The sequence below is a fragment of the Lytechinus pictus genome, chromosome 2, assembly GCF_037042905.1.
Source record: "Lytechinus pictus isolate F3 Inbred chromosome 2, Lp3.0, whole genome shotgun sequence".
NCBI lineage: Eukaryota > Metazoa > Echinodermata > Echinoidea > Temnopleuroida > Toxopneustidae > Lytechinus > Lytechinus pictus.
Window position 1 is genome coordinate 63,938,446 of NC_087246.1, and position 12,458 is coordinate 63,950,903.

The following is a 12,458-nucleotide window of genomic DNA, read 5'->3' on the forward strand; positions in this document are numbered from 1 at the left end:
TCCTTGCCCTATTTGGTCATGTCATAATCTCGATGGGAGATACGAGTCCTAAATATGGAGGTATACAATAGAGACTTCCATTGCTCTAGTCTGGCATAAACAATTATATTGACTTCCCATGAAAGATCAAGACAGAGTGAAACCAATGCAAACTTGATGCTGACATTCACAATCTTTTTATGTTTGCTCCAAATGTGCACTTGGGCAATCATACAGTGTAGTGTTAAAATCATCCTAAGTAAAAAAATCTATCCCAGTCTCCCTATAAATAGCTCCTTCTCCAACATTAAAGAGCAATCATTTTATTAGCTAGACCAGAAAAATGACCAAGGAATATTTTCTCATCTCTATTAGGCAGCAGAAAATCTTTAAACTAATAATTTATTTACATCAGCAGAATAAATAAATTGGAATGATAGAATCGCATATTACACACAGATGGTACTATCATCTGATATTTACAATGTAACATTTATATCAAATTTTTAGCTTGAAATCAAAATTTAAAGTACAAATTATCTCAGTCATTTTTTTTTCTTGCAAAGTTTTTGGAAGACTAGTGAATAACTTGAAATAAAAATGAAATATCACCATTTCAAAACAAGTCTTCAAGTCTCTCTGTGTATGATGTGAATAAAGATACATTTTTTTGTATAAGCAAGAAATATTTTATCAATGTAAACTACATAATACATATATACATAGTTAGGCATTGCTCAACAGACAACACAGCAAGTAGCTAGCATAATAATTCTAGAAGCATTTTTTTTCCTTTTATTTTTCATCCCTGAAAAAAAATGGATGTATGATATGTCTAATATCATTCACAGCAAAGTTGATATTTCTGTTGCTGTGAAATATAAAAATAGCCAATTGTTTTCCATTTATTTCTTCCGAAAGTTGACAGATTTTGCAGGTTATCGTTGTATTCGTTTTCCCACTGAAATATTGCCACTATGCCACTTTCTTACTCCTCTGTTTTCTTCTTTTTTTTTTAAGTTGTTTTTTAAATAATTTTTATAATTTGTTGGGGGAAGGAGGGGGTGGGGATAGGTGCTGTCTAGAAGAGGCAACATTAGGGCCGTCTGCACCAGCCTGAGTTTTCAAATTAGCGCGCTATTTCTGATCCAGCAAATTATCACGATGTGAACAATTTCGAGATTATTTGTAATGGAGACGCAATTATCAGGATAGTTCGCTGGATTAATCTCAAAATTGCAACCCCAAGTCAATTTAGGATTATTTGCAAAATAGCACACTTTTTATGAATTTCCATGCTAATTTGCAGATGCACTCTGGATTATTTATTCACGGCGTCACACCATAATGCATCGATGCCTTGCTCGAGCACGAATTGCTCTTCTTGCGCTGGTTTCTGGAATCTCAAGATTAATCACGAAGAGGGCTTATCGGGCTAAAATCTCAAGGTTGAGCAAACTTGGGCTGGTGCGGCACCGCCTTTTGTTATTTTTTTGGTGTGAGTGTGCTAATTATTGACAATTCAGTTCATCATAAACAATGATCCTACACATGTAAATATTATCCCAGAATATTTACGTGTGTCATTCAGCTTTCTAATAAAAATATAAACTGCAGCATGACCACACATGACATTTTATACATTTTGAGCTTGTTGTTGTGAAAGCAAGGAGTTTGACGATCCAAATCCTAGGTTTGAATGTCAAAGAAACTCTATCCTGACTGTTCACCCAATTATAGGCAATCATGGGTTCTTAATACAATGTTTATTTGGTACAATTTAACTGGAAATGATCAATAAATCAAATCAATGTAAAATTGCACAACTTTTGTGGTAACATGAATTGGATCTGGCTTCATTAGGTATGAGAAAACCATTACAAGAAAGCCAAAGTTCCCTGATCATGGTGCAATTGGAAAACCACAATTTGACTTTGCGAAAAAATTGGTGAACATGGCACAGGATAATTGACACTTCACATTGATTAGGGCCTGTCGACTCTTTCCAGGATTGCCCTCACTAGTTGTCCTTGTGAAGAAATTAGTGAACATGTCCTGATCGGAATTGATGATTGGCACAGGATGATTTGAGACTTTGCGTTGGTTAGGACCTTTTGACTATCTTGATTTCCCTCGCAAGGCAAGGTGCCCTTATGACGGAATCAGTGGACACCTCCCACCGGGAACAGCACAGGATGAACAAGCCTTTTGGTGGTTACAGAGTTTCCTTGATCTTTCCCGGATTGCCCTTGCAAAGACAATGGTGAACACATCTCGATGTGAACGGAAAAATGGCATCGAATGAGTTTAACTTAACCTCGAACTACATGTAGTTCTATGATGTCATCATTCCAATTCCTTTCCTTTATGATGAAATGAGTTGGATGAAACCAATGCCAGGGCACTACAGACTCTTTGGTAAACTAAGATTTGATGATGAAGTTACTACGGGGGAACAAAACCTCATGCTTCTTTCTCCTCACTGACAACTACAAACATCTTCTGCACAAGATGAGTGATATTCTCTGCAAAAGTAAGAAAAAAAAATTCACATCAATACATTGCTAAACCATCAAATGGGCAAAACTAAGAACTATGGGGAAAATAAATCAAATTACACAGTTAAATAAAACTAAAAAAGACCTTTCATATTTCTGCAGGAGTCTCTTCTATACCTGCTCTAGTTGACTTTAATTATATGATTAGAAGTATCTCTTCATAGAATACTGAATTTTGATTGGCTGTTGAGTACAGCATGATGCTCAACAACCAATCAAATGTCAGTCCTCCATGAGAGTTAATAGCAAAAGTTACTATGGTTAGGTTTATGCAAAGGGCCACTGGAGTCTAGTCTAAAGGCAAGTTACACTTTTGTCACTCACAGAACATGATTTCTGGAATAGTTTTTATTGCAAAAGCGAGGGGAATTGTTTTTTTTATAAAGGATTTACAGTGGCAAATTGGGTTTGCTGAATGGGTTATTTCTGAGAATGCACTAGAGCAATATTTGCCCAATATACTTACGATTAATCTTCATGATGAAGGCTGGTTTCTTCTTGTACCAAATGCACAGGAAATAAACTGGGAAACCCGTCAGGGTGATTGCAATACCAATCAGGGTGTCCATAGGTGCTGCCACTGTTCCCATGACAACCAAGAAGATACACGCTAACACAAACGTGATTGGGAGCAGGATATTAAACTGAAAAAAAAAGAAAGAAAGAAAATAGATCAAAATAAAGAGACTGAACAGGATTCCAACATTTATATATTAGGGATATACAACTAAATGAAATCAAACAAAAAAAGTCTCAAATATGTGATTAATTGCATTTTTCCCCCAACTTATTCTGACACAGGTACAAGATGGTTCCATTCCTTACAATTGGGACCCCTTAACACAAAAACATATAAATTGATAATACAGTTGATTTGTAGTTTGTATAATTGATTACAAATGGTATTACACATGCAATTACTTGTAAATATCAGCCATATAATGAATATCTATGCTATGGGTTTCAGGACCATCTTGATGGAGTTTATCAATGTAAGTCACTTTGTTTCCGAGCCAATAAAATACCAAAGATTTCAAAGAATATGCCAGTGAGTGACAATGCATAATAAACAGATGACGACCTTGGTAAAAGATAACCTTCATGATAGTGCCAAAGGGATCACTTTGAGGAGAAACATGTCAGTGAGCTCTCAACAACTGGTGCACACTTTTAATCTCTTTGCATTTTATTGGCTGAAATCAAATTTGTCATTACAAACCACCAACAAATCACTTCCTCCTGAAAGCTCTCCAGGGGGGGTGTTTCACAAAGATCTAAGTATGACTTAAAGTAGCACTTGAATGCCTACGTGTATGCGAGATGTGCAACGCGCAATCTTATTGATCAATACGCAGTAGTGCACATACTCTTGGCATGATCTGACCAATTCGGTCATGCCTTTTATAATGCACGCAATTTAAATCTTTGTGAAACACCCCCCAGGAATTATTTCCAAGTACATAACTCAGTTGCTGAAAACAAGGTTACTTGCTATTACCATGGAGCTATTAAGAGATAGCTCTATGCTATTACAATTACAATATTACCATGTCTATGAACAAATACAGAAATATTTTTTTGTTTACTTTTAATTCCACCACTGCTGTTCATTTTTTTTTTAATTTCCCTTTCATTTTCATGCTGTTATTGTATTGTGCTTATTGATCTACATAATGTATGAAGGCAAACTGATTAAATCTGATGAACATGTTGTTATAATTTGAAAGCACTGTGCCTATCTGGATTATCAATATCATTGGCATTATCATTATACTTAATATTAATATTACCATTACCCATCAAACAACATACCTTTATAGGCCTTTCTAGATTAGGTTGTGTAATCCGGAGATAGATGAGACCTGCTACAGCAGCTCCAATTGATAACCAGGTCATAAAACTAAAGTAGTTGATTAGCGAATCGATGGAAGGCACAAATACATACAGGATAGACATAAGACACTAGTCAAGTAAGAGAGAGAGAGAAAAAAAAATAATGGTGATAAGTTAATATAAACTAAAAAAATAAATCAACTCACATCATATCAATCTAGCATTTTCATTTGTAAGCTGAATAAAAGGAAAGGCTCTGCCTCTGGTAATAAAACAGAAAATGATATATCTATGCATTTCTTTAAGCTTAGAGAAATATCAGACAATGCAATACAAGTGGAACACCTCTGGCAATCTCAACTACATTTAGCGACTCATAATATAGCAGCAGCCATTCATTTGATGATAAAGTTCATTGACCCTAAATGACCTTTGACCTTGATCTGAAACTTGTGCAAAATGATTGGTGATACTTGATAATTGATTACCTTTATTTCCAAGTTTCATGCAAGACATCCATTTCCTTTCAAAAATATGCTAACATTTCAAACAAGAGTGTTGCTAAGGCGAGCATGTAATTCGCCCGCCTGTGACGTGGAAAATGGAGTTATTGGTCAAGCAAGAAAAGTGGAAGGTGGCGACTTCACCTTTGATCTTCTGACCTCATCAAAATCAATAGAATTGCTGAGATCTATGCTAGTATCATACACACCAAATCATATGAACCTAGGTTAACTTAAAGGGGAATCCAACCCAAATAAAAACTTGTTTTTATAAGAAAAAGAAAAATCAGACAAGTTGATAGGTGAAAGTTTGAACAATATTGGACAAACAACAAGAAAGTATTGAATTTTTAAAAGTTGTAAATATTGGTAATCACTATACCCATGGAGACTTCAAATTGGCCACATATGGGATGTCATAGTGATGTAAGGCAAGGACCACTCTTCCATGTACTCCAATACATATTATGGCTAAAATGTAATTTTTTCCAAAAGTTTTATTTCAAATTATATTTTCTTTCATGAGGGCATAAAACAATATACTACCTGGGTTATATTTAGATTACTGCCCCAGGGGAATGGGTACTTAGGAGAAAACCACAAATCCCTGATAATAAAGTACATGGCCTATGGGAAAGTTCTCCTTGCCCCTTGTCATGATTTACTTACCCAGTTGCCAATTTGAAATCTACATAGTATTAGTGATCTAAATTTTAAAGCAGCTATAACTTTCTTATTGCTTGTCCGATTTCTTTCAAACTTTCACCACTCTGTTTAATTTATTTTTCTTCTTCCCAACACAACATCTAATGGCCAAGGTTGGATTCCCCTTTAAACTGAAGTTATCGCGTTTACAAAGACTGCAGAAGGGTAAGATAAAAATATGTCACTGTGAACTTGACCTTTGACCTTAAAATCAGTAGGCTTCCTGGGATCCATGTTAGTATCATACACACCAAATTATATGAGTCTAAATTAAGTTAAACTAAAGTCATCGCGTTTACAAGGACTGTAGAAGGGTATTGATTTAAACATGTCATTGTGACCTTGACCTTTGACCTCAAAATCAATCGGCTTCCTGGAATTCATGTTAGTATCATACACACCAAATCATATGAGCCTAGGTTAACTTAAACTGAAGTTATCGCGTTTACAAAGACTGCAGAAGGGTAAGATGAAAACATGGTAGTGTGACCTTGACCTTTGACCTAAAAATCAATAGGCTTCCTGGGATCCGTGCTTGTATCATACACATCAAATTATATGAGCCTAGATTAAGTTAAACTGAAGTCATCGCGTTTACAAGGACTGCAGAAGGGTATTGATTTAAACATGTCATTGTGACCTTGACCTTTGACCTCAAAATCAATCGGCTTCCTGGAATTCATGTTAGTATGATTCACACAATATTATATGAGCCTAGGTTAAGTCAAACTAAAGTTATCCCGTTTACAAGGACTGCAGAAGGGCAAGATGAAAAAATAAAAATCAACCTTGAGATTTCAATGTTGATATACCCAACAAGGTCAAACTTCATTGACCCTAAATGACCTTTGACCGTGGTCATGTGACTGAAACTCATGCAAGGTGATCAGTGATACTTGTTAAACCTTATGGTTTCATAGGTCCATATTCTTTCTAATTTATGACATTTCAAAAACTTAAACTTGGTTAAGAAGATGGCGCCACTGCCGTCTTAAAAGTCGCGCCTTTAGTTTCGCTCTGCTATGAAGGCGAGACAAATAAATTACTAACAAATAATTTTCCAGAAAATCTAAGTAATTTTCATAATTCTGTGCTCAGCTCCAATACTTCTCAACCAATGCAATAATCGCACTTTCACCATCAAATTTGATTGTTTTTTCTAGAAATCTAGTGAATCAAAAGATTTTTTTTCTAATCAAATTCATCCAAATATCCAATTGAAAAGCAAACGAATAATGAAAACATTTGTAGTCATTGACAGTGTAACTTCAACTTTAATATATTCATGATATCCACACAATTTTTGCGAATATTGCTTTGGTTCCATTCTCTAGCCCAATTAACTTTCACACTTATTATTTTTTTTTTTAATCAATCTAACTTTTACAGAATCAGAACAATTTTTTTTTCTTTTGAATAAAATATGAATATGTAAATTAAAGTGAATTGAAATATATTCTAAAAACATGAAATTAAATTTCAATAATGGGTATAAGCAATGTTTTTCAAGTCTTTGAGAAGACATTAATTGTCCCCCCCCCCCCCCCCCCCCCGACTTGACAAGGTGGCTGACCTGTGCGACCTTTTATCAGACAGCGCAAATAATCTTCCTGAAAGCGAACGTGTCAAATGATTTTACCGAGCAAGCAACTTCACCCCAATCAATCTCTGACAGACTGAGGGGTATTTGTTGTAAACACAAATCTTTAATGATATTAGTTAAGGGCATCGCGTAATACTAGAAGCGGGAATTAAATCCGTGGATGTCATAATAAAGGAGAGGGTGAAACCTTAAAGAGCGTTGGTCGCACGAGACTCGTCTGATCGCCAGCATTTTCTCCCCCCGGCATTCCCACGAAAACCCGGTCAAATTCATTGCAGCGACCATGTTCGTCCGTGATATTTATTCATCGCGCGTCTTTTAAGTTTTGGTAAAATAACACAATCGATGATTCCGAGTTATCTTCGGAAACAGATCGTGCTGAGGCAGCGATGATCGCCCTTACTACGCAAACTGCGATCAATGTACTGACGTCCGCATCAGCTAAAATAAACAATTTACAGGGGGATTAAAAACACACAAGCCCTTTAGGTCCTGTCAGATCAATGTATAATTCCTTCTACAAGGTGTATTGCAAAAACATTTTCATTCCTTGATATCCCCTGTCCCAATATGCGGGTTAAATCGTCTTCAGCAATCATGAACATGATTGCATTTCAAGTTGAAATGCAATAATCAATATCCAATCCAACTAGAGAATTCAGAGCGCTACTTAACGACACCGATTAGCATAAAAAGAAAATATCGTAAATTAAGTTTTGAGAGGAGTTCAGTTCATAGCCGAAGATATCACTTTGGATTAATCAAGAATCGAAAGGGACTGTGAACCTGGAACCATTATATATCATGGGCCAAAAAAAAAATAATAATCAACAAAATTATCAAGAATTCAAATTTTAAAGTTGTGTACATCTAGCTGCTTTATCAAGGGAACGGCATCTAACTTATATGTTGAAACAATCGAAGAATTTAAAGACAGGTGAAATAATAATTTTGAGATACAAATACACCTCAAAGTCAATGACAAATTAATCACTGCGAACTAACACTTGTGTACATAGACCTACATGTATATCAGCATTTCTCACACTCCAAACATTCGTTATTTCGTCAAAACAAAAGACTAGGCTTTACACTACATATATTTCGTGAATCGAAATGTGAGTTATATTAAACCATAGAGCTATTACTGTAATATCTCTATGATTAAACATACCGAACGCTTCCACATTGCACAATATCAAGTATCGTTTAAATTGATCGTAAAGCAATGAAATGACACGACAGCTGGCGCTCTAATATAAACCCCCTCACACCCACCACCTACGCAGGATCGACGGCGAGGGCAGAAATACTGATCATCTTCATTTTTATGAAAATAAATCACATCGTAAAGAAACGATTATAGGCATACAGGCATGAAATTAATGGATCAAATAACATATTCACTGTTTCCAATAAATTATGGGCAATATATAGCTGACTTTCTGGACAGAAAAAAAAACAATTTGATGTATGTTCATATCAAAGATAATGGTATCGCACTTTATATTAATAGATAGTTCGGTGGAATAAATTTGTCTCACAAACGTTACGCGTCATGATGACGCTGGTAGTACATCTGGAAAGACTGTACTACGATCATCCGGAATCACCCGACTTTTCATGGCTATGAAAAGTCCATGATTTAATATATGGCAACGGGTCGGGCAGGATCGGAGGAAATACATTTCTTCCACTACCACTAACCCAAACAGGACAGTTCGCTTCGTGAGCATTGCGGTAACGATGCGAGAACGTAAAGAAATGGGAGCACGTAATTATAAGCGACATTGTGGGGATGAGTGAAATAATGTTTTTTTAAAACCAAGTCAAATCTTGGGTTAAGCAGGAAGAGCGTAAACGGCATGGCGAGCAGTCGTAGGATGATCGCTATCAAGTTTTTTTCTAGACGTACTAACAACGGCATGAGGACATAAAAGTAATTGGGCCATACTGATCTTCCTACGATTTGGCACAACCACAGTGCGGGCAGGACCGGGGTCTTATCAGGAACAACAATTTTCAAGTTGAGCGGGGGCTTAATTAAAGTGATTGGTTAACATTGGTTTGACTTTTAAAAAATCTGAGCTAGAAGGTCACACTTGTCACCTGTGTGTGTGATATGTTACAAAAATGAAGCCCAGAAAAAAATTGCGTTTGAAAATAATTATTTAGTGCTTCAAAAATTGAAATATAAAGTGACCGAAAACACCATCATAATTTCATCCCATACACTTATGTGTACTATTTAGGCGTCTATAAGACACCTATTTACAAAATCGGGGTTTGCCTTGTAGTTTTAGCTTTTCATTCTCAACAATGGTTGTTTTCAGGGTTAATTAGTTCTAATACATGCACTTGTACACATGTTTCATCTTGGTTTGAGAATTTTTGAAATCGGCTGCTCACAAAGTTAAACAATACCTTTAAGTCCAAGTGCCGCTAATAGTACGTCTAGAAAGACATATTGCGCTCATCCTAGACTTAGCGCCGTGCCGTTTGCGCTCTTTCTACTCTATCCATGATTTAAAAAAATAGGCGTTTTCTGATCAGGAAGAACGGACTGAAATAATGAGCATATTCAAAATTTCACGTCGGTCACGCCGATCTGCATAAATGCCCGCTTTCCCCCGTCCCCATAACGTTGTTGCTACACTGCTTCCGAATTCAACAGATTCCTATCCCGCCCTCTGCCGATGTTATGATCGGGATGAATCGAAGTTTCAGATTATGATAGTGGAACGGCCCCTCAACATCCGTTCCACTTCAAAATTTTATTCCAAAGCGGGCAAAATAATCCACTCACGCAACGTGAATCTGCATTTTTTTTAATCAGTCTTTGAGTAATTGCAATACTTATGGCTCTGAACGAAAGAGTCTTTAAAGAACAAAAAAACAAAGATATTTACCGTGAATACAAGTGAAGGCATTGGAGTTTTCCGGCTAACTTGAATCATCGCTAACCATTCAGGAAGTTGACCTTCACGAGCACCAACGAAAAACAACCTATATAGACAAAGAAAAAAGTCAGTCAGGATTTATAAACATGAAATCGTTTTTTTTTTTTTTTCAATCAAGACAGCATATTCTGCCCTATAATATCAAGCAAGAAAGAGATAACGCTACACCACTTAAAGCCTTTTATATAAGTTGAACTTGAAAACTTCCCCACCCATAAATAAAGCTTACTGAAATCACTGAATAACGCCACAAATATAACAAGTGTAACAAATTAAACGGTTAAATCTGGGGAGTGTTTCATCAACATTTTCATCCGACAAGTTGTCAGATCTGACATCTTTCTCTGATTTTGATTGGCTGAGAGGTACTGTTACTATGGTAACTGTCGGATAAAATGGGACTTGTCGGATAAAACGTCCGACAAGTCCTTTCATGAAACGCTCCCCTGGACAGTAACATCTGAACAAACCCGATTCCGAAACGAATTTGAAAAACGCAATCGATTTAGCAGGTGTAACTGCGGCATAATGATAGATAACTTACCGAGACAACGATAGGAAACCACCATTGACACCACCAAACGTTGACATGGCAACAGAGACTGGCATTATCCAAGCCATTCGACCAAACACCTTCTGACCAAACGTCTGCAAATGATATCGAAATTCAATAAGAAAAACTTAACACATTTTCACCTGCCAAAATAATAATAATTAGTGATAAATATACAAATTACTTCGCGATTTGGAGAACGAATATAAAGTGGGAAATTATGTATCCATTTCCTTCTTTGAATCTGATGCTGAAAGTAGGCTATATGAAGTACTTCTTTGAGTTTTGTGGAGCAAATATAGACGCATGAAAAACGATGTAAGCCCTATTTATTACATTCTTTTAATCGAAGAGGAAAGAAAATAACATAAACTTAAACATTCGCAATTGCCCTACCAATAGTACTGTGCACTGCGTATCCGAATGTTTAAAAAAAAAAAAAATTGAAGAGATTAAAAGAATCCGGATGACATCAGACATACAATATAAAAAGATAATAAAAACTAAAATCATACCACTGCAACAGCGTTTGATGCTCGCAATTCCTCTGGAGATAAAACAGCGAAGTAGGCGACGTTTGCCAATACATAAATCACGGTGACCATCGGTAAAGAAATCATTATTCCACGTGGAAGATTTCTGAATTAAAAACGATCAAAAGAACCAAATAAATGTAGAAATACTTTAAGCACAATTTCATAAATAACGATTTACTTATTCGAGTTGATGGGGGTCTTGTGAAATATTGTACAAATGTGAATCAATTATGACGCATATGCCAGGGGGGGGCCATTTCATAAAGCTCTTCGTAATTTAAGAGCGACTTAAAAAACGACTGGGGATCCTTTATTGTGGTAAATGATATTCACCATTTAATGTTCATTGGTGATTATTCAGAGCGTAGGAAAGGTTTACCAGTCGTTCTTAAAGTCAAACTAACTTACAAGCAGCTTTATGAAACATCCACTAGGACCAGTCGCATGCTGTTATGTGACCTGGCAACATTAGCACTGTGTAATGTTTAAAAATGGAACCTACACAAGAATGGAATTCGTATACAATAGCACACTTCCTCTATGTCGATCGAGGCTCATGGTGAAAGAGCTATATACGGGGTGGACGGTGTGATATATTTCCATGCATTTTACGCAAGAGGGGGTTATTAAAAGTGACGCTGAAATTAGAGTGTGTAATAATTAATATTTAAACAATGACGGTCTACTCGCGACTCCGATATTAATGGAGCACTGTAAACAAACAAAACTTCTTAACAAAAAATAAAAAAAATATGTAAAGATGCCCCCTTCAGTTCTGCAGCATTATTACATAGAACAGAATATATCAAATAAAAAAAAAACATTTTTTCCGTTTTGTGACAGGGCATACAAATCAAATTTCGGTCGCCTTTGTTCTTCCTTTTTCTTGTTGGGGGTACTTGCACTGTTATCACATTCATGATAATAAATATTTTTTTCCGTTTTGTGACAGGGCATTCCAATCAAATTTCGGTCGCCTTTGTTCTTCCTTTTTCTTTTTTTGTTGGGGTACTTGCAGTGTTATTACGGCATACCGGTAATTTAGTGTTTTCGCTGTGGAGTTTGATAAATATATTTAACCATACATACCCTCATAAACACAGGTGAAGGTGGCACAATCCATAATATATATTTGTTATAAATCTTTTTAAAGGCTATCGGTATTTAAATCCTGAACTTGAGTATGAATAAGCAGAATTCTCAATAAAATACCATGTAATTTATGATA

At 36.0% G+C, this 12,458-nt stretch overlaps 1 protein-coding gene across 2 annotated transcripts in view; it reads right to left on the minus strand.

The window, feature by feature from the left end:
* Positions 1–241: 241 nt before the first annotated feature.
* LOC129253809 (Y+L amino acid transporter 2-like) overlaps positions 242–12,458 on the minus strand; it is a 49,843-nt gene continuing 37,626 nt past the window's right edge. For both annotated transcript variants that reach the window (XM_064095379.1, XM_054892235.2), the window contains exons 5-10: positions 11,210–11,333; positions 10,686–10,789; positions 10,091–10,187; positions 4,350–4,499; positions 3,004–3,181; positions 242–2,504 (exon numbers count right to left, since the gene is read on the minus strand). In XM_064095379.1, coding sequence (XP_063951449.1) covers positions 2,443–2,504; positions 3,004–3,181; positions 4,350–4,499; positions 10,091–10,187; positions 10,686–10,789; positions 11,210–11,333 — 715 coding nt within the window. In that variant the 3' untranslated portion in view covers positions 242–2,442. The remainder of the gene's footprint in view (positions 2,505–3,003; positions 3,182–4,349; positions 4,500–10,090; positions 10,188–10,685; positions 10,790–11,209; positions 11,334–12,458) is intronic.